At 47.2% G+C, this 16811-nt stretch overlaps 1 protein-coding gene and 1 non-coding gene across 2 annotated transcripts; both read right to left on the reverse strand.

Annotated features, from left to right (window-relative positions):
• Positions 1–11365: 11365 nt before the first annotated feature.
• On the reverse strand, positions 11366–15278 carry LOC125521909 (protein NRT1/ PTR FAMILY 2.3). Its single transcript, XM_048686970.2, has 4 exons — positions 15034–15278; positions 14675–14892; positions 12508–13055; positions 11366–12423 (listed from the first exon to the last, which is right to left on the reverse strand). Exons 1-4 carry the CDS (start codon positions 15140–15142, stop codon positions 11613–11615), a joined length of 1686 nt encoding a protein of 561 aa, XP_048542927.2. The 5' UTR covers positions 15143–15278; the 3' UTR covers positions 11366–11612.
• Positions 15279–15300: 22 nt separating this feature from the next.
• On the reverse strand, positions 15301–15382 carry TRNAS-GCU (transfer RNA serine (anticodon GCU)). Its single transcript has one exon. It is a non-coding gene; the product is annotated as a tRNA-Ser (tRNA).
• Positions 15383–16811: the final 1429 nt, after the last annotated feature.

Below are 16811 nucleotides of genomic sequence, written 5' to 3' on the forward strand. Positions count from 1 at the left end.
GTGACTTTGGAGTGACTCTTTGTTGCATGTTCAGGGATAGTTATGTGATCCAATTATGTTATTATTGTTGAGGGAACTTGCACTAGCGAAAGTATGAACCCTAGGCCTTGTTTACTATCATTGCAATACCGTTTACGCTCACTTTTATCATTAGTTACCTTGCTGTTTTTGTATTTTCAGATTACAAATACCTTTATCTACTATCCATATTGCACTTGTATCACCATCTCTTCGCCGAACTAGTGCACCTATACAATTTACCATTGTATTTGGGTGTGTTGGGGACACAAGAGACTCTTTGTTATTTGGTTGCAGGGTTGCTTGAGAGAGACCATCTTCATCCTATGCCTCATACGGATTGATAAACCTTAGGTGATCCACTTGAGGGAAATTTGCTATTGTCCTACAAACCTCTACACTTGGAGGCCCAACAACGTCTACAAGAAGAAGGTTGTGTAGTAGACATCAACAGATCCTGGATGAGCCGGAGCACCAAGTCACCTTCTTGAAAGGTCCTGGACTTAACCTGGCGGCTGTGATAACAACGCAGGTCCTGTTGATAAATTGCTGATCGAGCCGCTGCTAAGTCTCTCTCCTCATCTAACAGGTCAAGTGCATCCTGTCGAGCTTGTTCATTATCAGCTTCAACGTAAGCCGCCATGCGGGGCGAGTCATGACGGATGTCACTGGGTAGTACTGCTTCTGCTCCGCAGACCATGAAGAAAGGTGTATAACCTGTAGACCTGTTAGGAGTGGTGTTGATACTCCACAACACTGAGGGTAATTCCTCTACCCAACAACCCGGCGTTCGTTGTAAGGGCACCATAAGCTGGGGTTTGAGACCTTTTAAGATTTCCTGATTTGCTCTCTCAGCTTGACCATTAGATTGAGGGTGAGCTACTGAAGAAACATCAAGACGGATATGCTCTCATTGACAAAATTCTTCCATAGCACCTTGGGACAAATTAGTGCCGTTGTCAGTGATAATGCTGTGTGGAAAACCAAAGCGAAAAATCACCTTTTTCATGAACTGAACCGTCGTGGCCGCATCACACTTGCTCACCGCCTCTGCCTCAACCCACTTTGTGAACTTGTCAACCGCCACTAAAAGATGTGTCTTTTTATCTTTGGACCTTTTGAAAGGCCCAACCATGTCAAGTCCCCAAACTGCAAACAGCCAAGTGATTGGAATCATCCGCAACTCCTGAGCCGGCACGTGCGCTCGTTGTGCAAATTTTTGACATCCATCACATCTACTGACCAGATCCTCTGCATCAGCATGAGCCGTCAACCAATAAAAACCATGATGAAAAGCTTTGGCCACAAGAGACTTTGACCCGGTGTGATGACCACAATCCCCTTCATGGATCTCACGAAGTATTTCTTGGCCTTCTTCAGGAGAAACACAATGCTGAAACGCTCCAGTGACGCAGCGATGGTATAACTCTCCGTCAGAAATCGTCATTGACTTGGACCACCGGGTTATCTGGCGGGCCAAGGTTGTTGGGGAACGTTGCAGAAAACAAAAATTTTCCAACGATTTCACCAGGATCCATCTATGAGTTCATCTAGCAAAGAGTGATCGGATGCATCTACATACCTTTGTAGATCGCGAGCGGAAGCGTTCAAAGAACGGGGATGAGGTAGTCGAACACGACGTGATCCAAATCACCGGAGATCCTAGCACCAAACGGACGGCACCTCCGCGTTCAACACACGTATGGTCAGCGTAACGTCTCCTTCTTCTTGATCCAGCAAGAGGGAAGGAGAGGTTGAGGAAGATGGCTCCAGCAGCAACACGATGGCGTGGTGATGGTGGAGCTGCAGTACTCCATCAGGGCTTCGCCAAGCACTATGGAGGAGAAGGAGGTGTTGGAGAGGGAGAAGGAGGCAACCAAAGGCATGGATGAAAAGCCCTCCTTCCCCCACTATATATAGGAGGGCCAAGGGGGGGGGCACCGGCCCTAGGAGATCCAATCTCCTAGGGGGGCGGCGGCCAAGGGAGGTTTCCCTCCCCCCCAAAGCACCTAGGAGGTGCCTTCCACTAGTGGGACTCTTCCCTTTTGTGAACCCTAGGCGCATGGGCCTCTTGGGGCTGGTGCCCTTGGCCCATGTAGGTCAAGGCGCACCCCCTACAGCCCATGTGGCCCCCCGGGGCAGGTGGCCCCACCCGGTGGACCCCCGGGACCCTTCCGGTGGTCCCGGTACAATACCGATGACCCCGAAACTTGTCCCGATGGCCGAAACAGGACTTCCCATATATAAATCTTTACCTCCGGACCATTCCGGAACTCCTCGTGACGTCCGGGATCTCATCCGGGACTCTGAACAACATTCGGGTTACTGCATATACATATCCCTACAACCCTAGCGTCACCGAACCTTAAGTGTGTAGACCCTACGGGTTCGGGAGATATGTAGACATGACCGAGACGACTCTCCGGTCAATAACCAACAGCGGGATCTGGATACCCATGTTGGCTCCCACATATTCCACGATGATATCATCGGATGAACCACGATGTCTATGATTCAATCAATCCCGTATACAATTCCCTTTGTCAATCGATATGTTACTTGCCCGAGATTCGATCGTCGGTATCCCAATACCTCGTTCAATCTCGTTACCGGCAAGTCACTTTACTCGTACCGTAATGCATGATCCCGTGACCAGACACTTGGTCACTTTGAGCTCATTATGATGATGCATTACTGAGTGGGCCCAGTGATACCTCTCCGTCATACGGAGTGACAAATCCCAGTCTTGATCCGTGTCAACCCAACAGACACTTTCGGAGATACCCGTAGCATACCTTTATAGTCACCCAGTTACGTTGTGACGTTTGATACACCCAAAGCACTCCTACGGTATCCGGGAATTACACGATCTCATGGTCTAAGGAAAGGATACTTGACATTGGAAAACTCTAGCAAACGAACTATACGATCTTATGCTATGTTTAGGATTGGGTCTTGTCCATCACATCATTCTCCTAATGATGTGATCTCGTTATCAATGACATCCAATGCCCATAGTCAGGAAACCATGACTATCTGTTGATCAACGAGCTAGTCAACTAGAGGCTTACTAGGGACATGTTGGTGTCTGTTATTCACACATGTATTACGATTTCCAGGTAATACAATTATAGCATGAATAAAGACAATTATCATGAACAAGGAAATATAATAATAATGCTTTTATTATTGCCTCTAGGGCATATTTCCAACAGTCTCCCACTTGCACTAGAGTCAATAATCTAGTTACATTGTGATGAATCGAACACCCATGGAATTCTGGAGTTGATCATGTTTTGCCCTAGGGAGAGGTTTAGTCAACGGATCTGCTACATTCAGGTCCGTATGTACTTTACAAATATCTATGTCTCCATGTTGAACATTTTCACGAATGGAGTTGAAACGACGCTTGATGTGCCTTGTCTTCTTGTGAAACCTGGGCTCCTTGGCAAGTGCAATAGCTCCAGTGTTGTCACAGAAGAGTTTGATTGGCCCCGACGCATTGGGTATGACTCCTAGGTCGGTGATGAACTCCTTCACCCATATTGCTTCATGTGCTGCCTCCGAGGCTGCCATGTACTCCGCTTCACATGTAGATCCCGCCACGATGCTCTGCTTGCAACTGCACCAGCTTACTGCCCCACCATTCAAAATATACACGTATCCGGTTTGTGACTTTGAGTCATCCAGATCTGTGTCGAAGCTAGCGTCGACGTAACCCTTTACGACGAGCTCTTGGTCACCTCCATAAACGAGAAACATTTCCTTAGTCCTTTTCAGGTACTTCAGGATATTCTTGACCGCTGTCCAATGTTCCTTGTCGGGATTACTTTGGTACCTTCCTACCAAACTTACGGCAAGGTTTACATCAGGTCTGGTACACAGCATGGCATACATAATAGAACCTATGGCTGAGGCATAGGGGATGACGCTCATCTCTTCTATATCTTCTGCCGTGGTCGGACATTGAGCTGAGCTCAATTTCACACCTTGCAACACAGGCAAGAACCCCTTCTTAGACTGATCCATATTGAACTTCTTCAATATCTTATCAAGGTATGTGCTTTGTGAAAGACCTATGAGGCGTCTTGATCTATCTCTATAGATCTTGATGCCTAATATATAAGCAGCTTCTCCAAGGTCCTTCATTGAAAAACTCTTATTCAAGTAGGCCTTGATGCTGTCCAAGAGTTCTATATCATTTCCCATCAAAAGTATGTCATCTACATATAGTATGAGAAATGCTACAGAGCTCCCACTCACTTTCTTGTAAACGCAGGCTTCTCCATAAGTCTGCGTAAACCCAAACGCTTTGATCATCCCATCAAAGCGAATGTTCCAACTCCGAGATGCTTGCACCAGCCCATAAATCGAGCGTTGGAGCTTGCACACCTTGTTAGCATTCTTAGGATCGACAAAACCTTCCGGCTGCATCATATACAATTCTTCCTTAAGGAAACCATTAAGGAATGCCGTTTTGACGTCCATTTGCCATATTTCATAATCGTAGAATGCGGCAATTGCTAACATGATTCGGACGGACTTTAGCTTCGCTACCGGTGAGAAAGTCTCATCGTAGTCAACCCCTTGAACTTGTCGATAACCCTTAGCGACAAGCCTAGCTTTATAGATGGTCACATTACCATCCGCGTCTGTCTTCTTCTTAAAGATCCATTTATTTTCTATGGCTCGCCGTTCAACGGGCAAGTCAGTCAAAGTCCATACTTCGTTTTCATACATGGATCCTATCTCGGATTTCATGGCTTCTAGCCATTTGTCGGAATCCGGGCCCGCCATCGCTTCTTCATAGTTCGAAGGTTCACCGTTGTCTAACAACATGATTTCCAAGACAGGGTTGCCGTACCACTCTGGTGCGGAACGTGTCCTTGTGGACCTTCGAATTTCAGTAGGAGCTTGATCAGAAGTATCTTGATCATCATCAATAACTTCCTCTCTAGTTGGTGCAGGCACCTCAGGAACATTTTCTTGAGTTGTGCCATTTTCCGGTTCAAGAGGTAACACTTCATCAAGTTCTACTTTCCTCGTAGCATACCTTTATAGTCACCCAGTTACGTTGTGACGTTTGATACACCCAAAGCACTCCTACGGTATCCGGAAATTACACGATCTCATGGTCTAAGGAAAGGATACTTGACATTGGAAAACTCTAGCAAACGAACTATACGATCTTATGCTATGTTTAGGATTGGGTCTTGTCCATCACATCATTCTCCTAATGATGTGATCTCGTTATCAATGACATCCAATGTCCATAGTCAGGAAACCATGACTATCTGTTGATCAACGAGCTAGTCAACTAGAGGCTTACTAGGGACATGTTGGTGTCTGTTATTCACACATGTATTATGATTTCCGGATAATACAATTATAGCATGAATAAAGACAATTATCATGAACAAGGAAATATAATAATAATGCTTTTATTATTGCCTCTAGGGCATATTTCCAACAAAGGTCTCATCCTCTGGTAACTCGCCCCGGGTCATGTAAGCCAAAAATGGTACTGTCCAATCTGGAATGACGTGAAGAGCCGCGACCAACTGTGCCTCCGGGTCAGGAACGGCCAAATATTCCTCTGTAGGTAACTTCACAGATGGGATATGCAAAACATCTAAAAAGGTGTTAGGTGGCACCGGCTTACGCTGAGATCCCAACCGGCTTAAGGCATCGGCCGCTTCGTTCTTCCTATGGTCAATGTGTTCCACTTGATAACCCTTAAAATGTCCTGCAACAGCATCAACTTCACGGCGATAAGCCGCCATGAGAGGATCCTTGGAATCCCACTTGCATGAGACCTGTTGGGCCACCAGATCTGAATCGCCAAGGCACTGTACCCGGCTCAGACTCATTTCTTTAGCCATCCGAAGTCCATGGAGCAAGGCTTCGTATTCAGCTGCGTTGTTAGTGCACGAAAACATCAATCGCAACACATAACAAAATTTGTCACCTCGCGGAGAGGTTAAAACAACTCCAGCCCTCGAGCCTTCCAACTGTCTAGACCCGTCAAAATGGATGGTCCAATACGTGTTGTCTAGCTTCTCCTCTGGTATCTGCAATTCTGTCCAGTCATTAATAAAGTCAACCAATGCTTGAGACTTGATCGCGGTGCGTGGCATATATTTCAAACCATGAGACCCAAGTTCAATGGCCCACTTGGGACTCGTCCGGTGGCTTCTCTATTTTAAATAATGTCTCCCAGAGGGGCAGAGCTAACCAAAGTAATTGGGTGACCCTGAAAGTAATGCTTGAGCTTCCGGCTTGTCATGAACACCCCATAAACCAATTTTTGCCAATGTGGATATCTCTGTTTGGACTCAATGAGCACCTCACTAACGTAATAAACCGGCCGTTGAACCGGATGTTCCTTTCCGGCTTCCTTGCGCTCGACAACAATGGCCGCGCTGACAACACGTGAATTAGCAGCCACGTACAACAATGACTCTTTCTCCACTGGAGAAGCGAAAACCGGTGGCTCGGCGAGCTGTTTCTTCAAATCCTCAAAAGCAAAGTTAGCACGTCACTCCAGACAAAGTCATTCATGTTTTCCATCATCTGATACAAAGGCATCGCCTTCTCCCCTAACCGGCTTATGAACCGGCTTAAGGCAGCGACGCGACCCGCCAGCCGCTGGACGTCATTGATGCACACTGGTTTGGCCAGAGAGTTTACCAGCTAGGACTCCAAAAACACACTTGGCTTCAATACCTCTATTAGACACCAAAAAGCCCAAGAGTTTACCAGCTAGGACTCCAAAAACACACTTGGCCGGGTTAAGAATCATCTTGTAAACTCAGAGGCTATCAAATGTCTCCTTCAGATCTATTACCAAGGTTTCTTCTTCTCTGGATTTCACCACTATATCATCCACATAAGCATGCACATTACGCCCAATCTGATTGTGAAGGCAATTCTGTACACACCGTTGATAAGTCGCCTGGGCACTCTTAAGCCCAAAGGGCATAGACACATAGCGGAAGGCTCCAAACGGAGTGATGAAAGCTGTTTTCTCCTGGTCCTTAACTGCCATCTTGATCTGATGATAACCTGAGTATGCATCCAAAAAACTCAAACGCTCACAACCCGCCGTAGCATCAATGATCTGATCAATACGAGAGAGAGCAAAAGGGTCAGCCGGACAAGCCTTATTCAAATCGGTGTAATCCACACACATACGCCAGGTGTCGTTCTTTTTAAGTACCAGCACCGGGTTAGCCAACCACTCTGGGTGAAAAACTTCAACAATGAACCCGACCGCCAAGATCCGAGCCACCTCTTCTCCGATGGCCTTGCGCCTTTCCTCATTAAACCGTCAAAGAAACTGCTTGACCGACTTAAACTTCGGATCAATATTGAGAGTGTGTTCAGCGAGTTCTCTCGGGACATCTGGCATGTCAGAAGGTTTCCATGCAAAGATGTCCCGGTTTTCACGGATGAACTCGATGAGCGCGCTTTCCTATTTTGGATCCAAGTTGGCACTGATAATGAACTGTTTGGATGAGTCGCCAGGCACAAAATCAACAGTCTTGGTGTCATGAGCTGACTTGAATTTCAACACCGGTTCATGCTCCGTAGTTGGCTTCTTCAAAGACGTCATGTCTGCCGGGTCAACATTATCCTTATAAAACTTCAACTCATCTGTCGCACAAACAGACTCAGCGTAGGCGGCATCCCCTTCTTCACATTACAGGGCTATTTCCCGGCTCCCATGTACTGTGATGGTCCCTTTATAACCTGGCATCTTGAGCTGTAGATACACATAACACGGTCGAGCCATGAACTTGTCATAAGCCGGCCGTCCAAACAGAGCATGATATGGGCTTTTGATTTTTACCACCTCAAAAGTTAACTTCTCAGCCCTGGAATCATATTCATCCCCAAAGGCTACTTCCAGTTCAATCTTACCAACTGGGTATGCCGACTTACCAGGAACAACACCATGAAAAACAGTGTTGGACTGTTTGAGATCTTATCAGTCAACCCCATCCGACGAAACGTCTCATAATAGAGGATCTTGATGCTACTGCCTCCGTCCATAAGAACCTTAGTGAACTTAGATCCACCAACTTGAGGTGCCACCACCAAGGCCAGATGACCCGGATTATCAACCCGGGGAGGGTGATCTTCTCTGCTCCACACAATAGGCTGTTCTGACCACCTCAAATAACGTGGAATCGCCGGCTCAATGGCATTGACGGCCCTCTTATGAAGCTTCTGGTTCCTCTTGCATAAACTAGTGGTAAACACATGGTACTGCCCACCATTCAACTGTTTTGGGTTACTCTGATACCCAGATTGTTGTTGCTGATTATTTTGGCCGGGTTGCTGATTATAGCCACCCTGGTTACCCAGATGGCCTTGACCGTGAAAACCGCCTCCGCCTGACCCGGCGCCCGGGCCCTGAAAACCGCTCCCTCCTGAACCGTCGCCAGGTCCGTGGCTACCATCAAACATGTTGGAATTTTTAAATGCCTTCATGATTGTACAGTCCTTCCACAGATGGGTAGCTGGCTACTCCCGGGTGTCGTGTCTTGGACAAGGCTCATTCAATAGCTGCTCGAGGGTGGGACCTGACCCGCCTGACCAAGGAGGTTGTCTACCCTTGCGTCGCTGGTTGTTGCCGTGTGTATGGGTGTTAGCCACAAACTCGGCAGCCTTACATTTATTACCCCCTTGATTCGCCGGGTTATGCTGGTGACCCTTGCCGTTGCCGTTCTTCTTTCCCTTCCCTGTTTTTTCTTCATTAGACACGAGATCCTTGGTACTGTCAGAATCAGCTTATTTGACCAAAGCCGCCATCAACTGGCCCATTTCATTACAGTCACGCTTGAGCCGCTTATGTTTCAGAGGTTCAAAATGGCATTTTTTTCTCCAACATTAATACCGCCGAGCCGGCATCCATCTTATCAGATGAATGTATTATCTCCTTGACCCGGATCACCCAATGGGTCGTGGACTCACCTTCCTCTTGTTTACAACTAGTCAGGTCCACGATTGACATGGGTTGTTTACATGTGTCCTTGAAGTTCTGAATGAACCGGGCCTTTAACTCCGCCCATGAGCCGATGGATTTGGGTGGCAACCCTTTCAACCAAGTGCGAGCCGTTCCATCCAACATCATAGTGAAATACTTAGCCATTGCTGCATCGCTGACCTCCAATAGCTCCGTCGCCATCTCGTAACTTTCAATCCATGCCCCAGGCTGCAAGTCGGCCGTGTAATTAGGCACCTTGCGAGGCCCCTTGAAGTCTTTTGGCAAGCGCTCATTGCGTATAGCCGGCACCAGGCAAGGGACACCTCTGGTTCTCGTGGCCACTCCTACCAAGGCAGAGGTTGCTGGATAAACCAGAAAAGCCTGATGAGCCGCCTGCTCCGCCTCTTGCCAGATTCTCTCTTGATCCGCCAAATTAAGGGCTCCATCCTGCACCGGCTCATGCCTGCGTGGCTGGTTGCGGCGTTGAGCATTGCTTGACATAGCGGCTGAGTCCATATGTCTGCTATAGCTTGGGCTCTGGCTTGGGCGAGGGGTTGAATGGATTCTGTCTCGACTATAAGAGTACGCATCCTGCTGTGCCAGAGCCGTCTGAAGAAGTTCTCTTACCCTTCACGTTTCAATTGCTGTCGGAGAGTCACCTTCCATCGGAAGAGCCGCCAGACGAGCCGACGCAGCAATGATATTCTCCAAAGGGTTCGAAAATTGACCTGGTGGTATTGGCGTGTAATGAGGCAGAGCGGTATTCATACGAGGTGGTTCCATGGCCCGCGGTTGAAACGACGCCCCAGCCCCGGGTGTTGCGATCCGATTTGCCTCCGGCGGGTTACTTGCACCAGCTCCGGGTGTGTGAAAAAGGTTCCTAGGATCGTACGTCAGAGGGAGACGTGACTACGTTTTCTGGTGCCTTCTCCTCATGACCTTGTTTGACGCGTTCAGATCCACCGAGAGCCGGAAGGTCTCCGCTTGAAGCTGCTGAGCTCGGGCAACCAAAGCCGCTCGCTCCGCGGCCATCCTGACCTCTTCAGCCGCTAGATTCTCCTTAGCCTGTGCCATCACTTCGCGTAGCCGTGCCACCTCCGCGTCATGCTGAACCTTATCCGCCAGCTCCATTACAGCAGTCAACAGGGCTGTCAACTTATCCATGAGGTCCATTAGTGTCTGAGCCGGGGCGCGCGGGGTCTCCTGACCCGGCTGCTGCCGACTCGGAGGTTATTGCTGCCGTTGCTGTGGAATTCTGACCGAGTTGAGTGCCAGCCATGAAAACTCCGGCCCGATTCGGCGGCTCAGAGAGGTCCGGAATACTGCTGCCATCGGAACAGCCCCCAAGCACGCCATCTTGCAGCTGATACAAAGAATATGTCTCGCCTGACGACTCACCGTCGGAACAGATGGCCGTCTCACCACCGTCCACGGATCCTTCGGAAAACTCACCTCCATGGATGCAACCTACAAAGGTCCGCTTTACGGCGGGTTGGGCCCGGGCGGATCTCACGCGCTGAGCCGTCTCGATGATGTTGGTGCAGACGTCCGGCTCAGGGCCCGATTCGCCGATCCGGCCGATGAAGACATGAATTCCGCCGAAGGGGACCCGATATCCGTACTCAATTGAGCCGGCCTCGGGGCCCCAGCCTTCGTCGTCGATGTAGAGCTTGACGCGACAACTCTTGGTCATCTAGCCCACATCGTATCCCTTGAGCCCTTCGAAGTTGCCCTTCAAGAACTCAAATCCACCGTGCGCTGGCCCCACGGTGGGCGCCAACTGTCGTGGAATTGTCACGGCAGATGTCCTAGCAAAAGGACTTAGTCGTAGGGCCATCGTAACTAGGAAGCTTAAAGGGGTTAATCGGGGCAAAGGACACGCGAGGTTTTATACTAGTTCGGCCCCTTGCGATGAAGGTAAAAGCCTACGTCTAGTTGTGTTGGAATTGCTGGGGTTTCGAAGACCAGGGAGCGAATATGCTTGTCCTGACTTCGAGTTGTTGTTTCTTGCACTAAGCCGCCGCCGGGTCGTCCCCTTATATACACGGGTTGACACCTGGCGGCCTACAGAGTCCCGGCCGGCTCATAAACATGTCCGGCTCGGTGACGTCTTCATATGCCTTTCCTTACAACCTTTCTTTACATATGGCGGTTTACAATATTGGGCCTTTAAGCCGCCTAGGCTTTAAGCCTTCTACAAGTCTTAATAAACTGTCACTTTGAATATTACTCGGCTTCTTTTGTAACCCGCCATTAGGGTTGACCCGGCCCCTTCTGGGCGGGTCATACCTGGTAGTTATAATCCCAACACGTATCAATAATTACAATAAGAAGTATTTATCTAAAAGAACCCGGTGGCACAAATTTCATGTCCTCACATAAAATTTGTATTCATAAAACAATTCGTTCTCAAAGATTAATCTTAAAGAATCAAAATACACCTTTTATTTACAAAATGGAGTCAGTACATTATCATTTTGTTCCTCCTTGCTCTACCCAATACACCCATTTTGTACTGTATGAATGAGAAGAGAAAATTGAGAATTTTGGTAACACATATTGCCAGTATTTTTCATGGACAAATCACACATAATATCCTTGTCTACATTGCCACCCTCGTCCCTCGGCTATGGTACTTGTATCGCCAGACGCAGACGAGGAAATAGCCAAAATTGAGTGTCGCTGCCACCGCCAATGTCCAATACACGTTGTCTAGCCTCCCTTGGTCTATGTTCCCCGGCAGCCACGCCGTGACCCGCCTCACCACGTCTACGAACACCGTGCTTATGTAGAACCCCGTCGCGATGAGCAGCGGCGCCATGGCCGTAGCCAGGCTCCGTAGCATCTTGGGGAATTCCAGGTAGTAGAAGGCCATGTTCCCAGGGAAGTGCAGGGCCTCTCCGGCCCCGACGATGCTCAGCGGGAGCAGGAGCCACAACACGGACATGGGCGCACCGGGCTGTGCGCGCATGCTGCCAAGCCTCCGGCGCTCCACCAGCGCGGCGGCGACCATGCCTGAAACGTTCACCACATGGCCGAGGCCCACGCGCTGCAGCGGGGACGCTGGGGTGCCGGTGATCCTATGCCAGAGAGGGAAGACGGCACGGTCCAGGACCGGGGTGGCCACAATGAACCCGACGAGGGAGCAGACGGAGATGGCCCCCGCCGGGATGTTGAAGTGTGGTCCGAGCGAGCGGTCCATGGCGAGGGCCTGCAGGATGATCATGCCAAGCATCACTCCGATCGACACACTCACCATTATGCCGGACGACCACAGTGGGAAGACGCTGAGGAGGGACTTGAGGTCCTCGACCTGCTGCACCGTGCACAGCCGCCAGGCGCCACGGCCTGATTCACCCCGTGAGCTGTCGCTTCCAGTTGCTGCAGTGATCATGGCAGCTCGATTCAGAAATCTGCAAGAACAAGATACAATGAACGATTAACCAATCCAGAGGTAAAAAGTCTCCTGTTCGGGAAACAGCCAACTCCCTACGTACCTTAAGGTTTTACTTGGTGCCCCGTCGCTGCCGGATGTCACGAAGGCGCCGTCTCCTACGTTGTACCGCACACCACCATGTGCGTCGACTTGGACGCTACCCTTGCGCACTGCAGCCACGACGACGCGGGCCAGGTCTGTGTAGGGGCTGCCCTTTGTTACGGGCATCCGGTAGTACCGTGCGCCCAGAAGAAGCATCACCAAGCTAAACGTCGATGCAGCGAGACAGACACCGAACCCCACGGCCCATGACACGCCGTCCTGGATGTAGACAATGGCCGTGTCCCCAACGATGAAGGAGCCGTAGAGGAAGACAAAGTACCAGTTGAAGAAGGTGTCCTGCTCGTGCGTGCTGGCGAACTGGTCCGCACCCATTGTTGCGATGTTGAAACGTGTGCCTCCGGTGCCAATGGCAAGAAGTAATATGGCGGCATACAGCACGGCAAGTTGCCCTGGGGATCCGTGCTGGCACCCGACGGTGGACGACGATGTGCAGTGTGGTGGCCGCAAGGATGGCAACGCTGCGGTGAGCGTGAAAAAGACGAAAGCCTGGATAATGACATACTAGTTAATAATGCATGATCTTTATAGTTGTATTGCTAATGGTTTGTTCTTCTATTGCGCAAAAAGGTAAAGAATGCTGCAAACAACTAAGTGACTATGGACTAATTATCGCATCCATTTTGTTGTAATAAGACAGTGCCGGTGTTGCAAACATATAAAGGTTATGCTGCAATCGTGTTTCCTTTTTGTTATGGTCAGATGTTATAGTTAAATGACGATTTATTGCTATGTTGCAAAAGTGGAACCAAATATTGGCACCATGAAGAAGAATTGTCGCAGTGAGTTATTTCTCCAGAAGCTAACAATTTGCAAATTTGTTTTTGCACTGTGCAAAAATTGATATAATAATCACTATAAAGTTGATTGTAAACTGGGGGTTTCTCTTTCAAATCTCTATTACCTACAGAAATATTCGTGTGTAAAGTTCCTATTAACAATCCATTCATGTTTTTTCAGGCTGCATAATTTTTTCACTTTGGAGTTTGGATATGAAAGTGATCAGCGAATGCATCCAGCTAGTTGCATGAAACAGAGTTTTTATTATTTGAGAGCATGAGTCAGAGGTCGTATTTGTCATTTTAACGTCGCACAAACGCGTCATGGTCATGCATGCATAATTCTTATGGTTATGTTGATAAACATATAGTGACATGATAGCTACACATCGAACATTGACATGGCTTTCTTACATGACAGGAACATTTCAGTAATAGTGCTACACATCGAACAATGAGTTTCTTTTATTCACCGAAAAATGAAAGGAGAATCCTACAACGGATTACATAAACCAAATGACAGTTAAGACGGTTCAAAAAAGAAGAAAAGACAAGAAAAAAAATCACATTATAAGATGTGGCTCTGACCATTAATTCTTTGAACAGCTACTACTTATATTTCGGTTTCGCTCTGTGAAGGACCACTGTGTCTTACATTTGAAAAGTTGTTATCATCTCTCACTCAAAGGAAGGCTGAATAATAACTTCAAAAATAAAGCGACAAATTCTGAAGATGTAGTTTGGCGTTGTGTTTCTTTCAGGAGGTGGTTGATATATAATCTTAAGAGGCATATTGATTTGAACATGCCTACAAAAATATTTAAGAAATCATCATCCTTTACCTACATATTATCCCTTGAAAAAACCCATTATATCTCCACCACAAAAAGAAGAAGAGAAAATCATTTTATCTACTCCATCCGATCCATATTAATTGTTGGGTCATAGGGGGTAATTAACTTTTTCTGCGAAAAGGGCGTAATAAATTTGGTAGTTGGCGTCACACGTACTGTGTTGCCCCACTTCTATAGCTTCCATGTAACTCGAAAGGGTAATGCTACGTCTACGTAATAAAATTACGTATATTACGTAAAGGGCAACGTGAATTCTATTGATTGGAGAAGGGGGAGGAAGGGGCCCACCCATCTGAAAATCATTGGGGGGGGGGGGGGGGGGGGGCGAGAATTATTTTAGGCAGTTTACGTACACACTTACGTAGCTTAACGTAGATGAAGCAACTTCGATCAGGAAAAAGACAACGCAAAGCAAGGCAGATCGAAGACGGATCGTTTGGAGGGTGCAGCAAATTAAATTGGTAGCGGGTCGGACCAGGAGGTTGATGACGGCACCAGCGAGGATGACGGGGAAGGAGCCGAGGTAGGAGTCGGCGAGGACGGCGCCGGCGACGGGCACGAGGTTGAGGGAGCCGCGGGCGACGTTGGCGATCTGCGCGGCGTTGATGCTCTCCACGTTGTACTCCTTGAGCAGGTACACCAGCAGGTTGTTGGTCGTCCCGTTGACGGCCAGCCCCAGCCCCAGCATGCTCCCTGCTCACACAGAGACGGAGCGAGTGATACATACATACGTCTAGTCGTCTACACAGATTGTGTGTGTGTGTGTGTGTGTGTGTATGTGTGTGTGTGTGTGTGAGAGAGAGAGAGAGAGAGGTCTGCACGTATGTACCGTACCAGCTATGAAGGGGAGAGTGATCCATCCTCCTCGCTCTCTGCCTGGTTTCTCTTGGGCTTCTTCTTGGTCGACGACAGGCTTGAGTTTAGAGTTAGTGGAGCTATCCATCTCCAGCTGCTCTTGATCCTAGCTACTTAATTAGTTTGGACTTTGGAGTCTAAAATGGGGCTCGAGATAAACCACACTGACCTCCCATGGAGCTACTGGTATATATATATACACTTGGAGATGAGTATTAGCTTCTGGGGCAAAAGAAAAAAAATACACGACGCCTGAGAGATTCGAACTCTCGCGGGGAAACCCCATGTACTTAGCAGGCACACGCCTTAACCACTCGGCCAAAGCGTCACATGTGAACAATAATTTTCCCATTCTAAATATATTTATGTCCTTTCGGAAAACAAAGATGTGCGTCGAATAAGTGACGCTGGCTCCTTTTGACACATTATATGTCTGCTACTGTGGAACTTTATGAATGATTATCACGAAGTGCGATGTTCTGTTCCGCACGATGGATGGCAGAGGGCGCTCCATCCGATGCCGATCAATGGATGGAAATGGCATGCACGAATATATGCTAGCTGCACGTACAAAGGGACGCACCCTTGCTCTCTATGCAGTAGCAAAAGCCAAAGCCAAAAGAGTGATCGTTACTATACTTAGTAGTCGCATCTTGCTGATATAACAATTGGATTTGTATTCGCCGCTTGCACGCACGCATGCAACAAAAAATATATGGAAAAAGAAATAATATAATTGATGGGGTTGCTCTGTGGTGAGGCCGAATGTGAGCATGTTGACATAAACATAGATAGTAAGGATCAACTATTGGTTTATGTTGGAAAACAATTCCACATTTTGTAGAATCAAGTATGCACCACAGATCAATATAGAATCTACTACATGGTAAAAACCAATCAGATAGGCGAAGATGAGCTTAGTTGGCTTGCTAGTTTCTCTCCAATATATGTTTTGCAAGTTGTAGTGAAAAATATGGTAAATGGGTTTTTAAGTTTAATTTTGTGCAGAACCTTTTATATCAGAAATAAGATCATGTATACACGAGATGAAACCAAGTGATCAGATGAGTTTATCACATAAACAAATCCAATGATGAAAAACTGTGAATTTGCCACATTTCCATGTTCATAAGTAATCAATGCTATTTTAATGCCATGGACATGTTGTCAATTTATTAGGAACATAACTTGCATTGCATTTGCAAATTGTACAATTTATACTCCACAACGTTCTATAAATATGCTTACATAATAATATACTAGAAACCACTATAAAGATATTGGTTAGACATTACACTTTATATATGTTTGCCATGATATTAAAATATACACAACACATACATTAATGTTATGTAGGTAATTATACAAATTATACAAGTAAATATGAAAACTATACTCACTAATATTGTAGTATGACAAAAAAAGATTAAATAAGTACAAAAGTTTGGTATAAAATATTTGTTTTAATTCACCATTAGTTCCCCTCTTTTCTATATGTGTGCCTTGCAGCTCCCTCCATCCTCAATCTGCAGCATCATCGACGTTCATGTCTTTAGGACTGCGTGTAATATGAGTTGAGTTGAGTGGTGTATTTAATTGTGTGGATGATTTTTGTATATATAACAAGCCCGCACTCACTGCTCATTCAGTAATTCGTTATAATAAATTAGTTCAGTAATTCGTCTCGATGACATATGTATGTGTCGCAAAAACAAAATGCATTAGAGATTGTGTAACTAGATAGTATGAACTTGAGT

Source organism: Triticum urartu, chromosome 7A, assembly GCF_056163025.1.
Source record: "Triticum urartu cultivar PI428250 chromosome 7A, HENAU_Tu73, whole genome shotgun sequence".
Classification (NCBI taxonomy): domain Eukaryota; kingdom Viridiplantae; phylum Streptophyta; class Magnoliopsida; order Poales; family Poaceae; genus Triticum; species Triticum urartu.

Excerpts from the sequence above, each read along its gene's own strand:
- LOC125521909 (XM_048686970.2), bottom strand. The coding sequence starts at position 15,142 with ATGGATAGCTCCACTAACTCTAAACTCAAGCCTGTCGTCGACCAAGAA. Across the intron at positions 14,893-15,033 it reads CACTCTCCCCTTCATAGCTG|GGAGCATGCTGGGGCTGGGG; the intron begins GTACGGTACATA and ends CTGTGTGAGCAG. Across the intron at positions 12,424-12,507 it reads GCACCAAGTAAAACCTTAAG|ATTTCTGAATCGAGCTGCCA; the intron begins GTACGTAGGGAG and ends TTGTTCTTGCAG.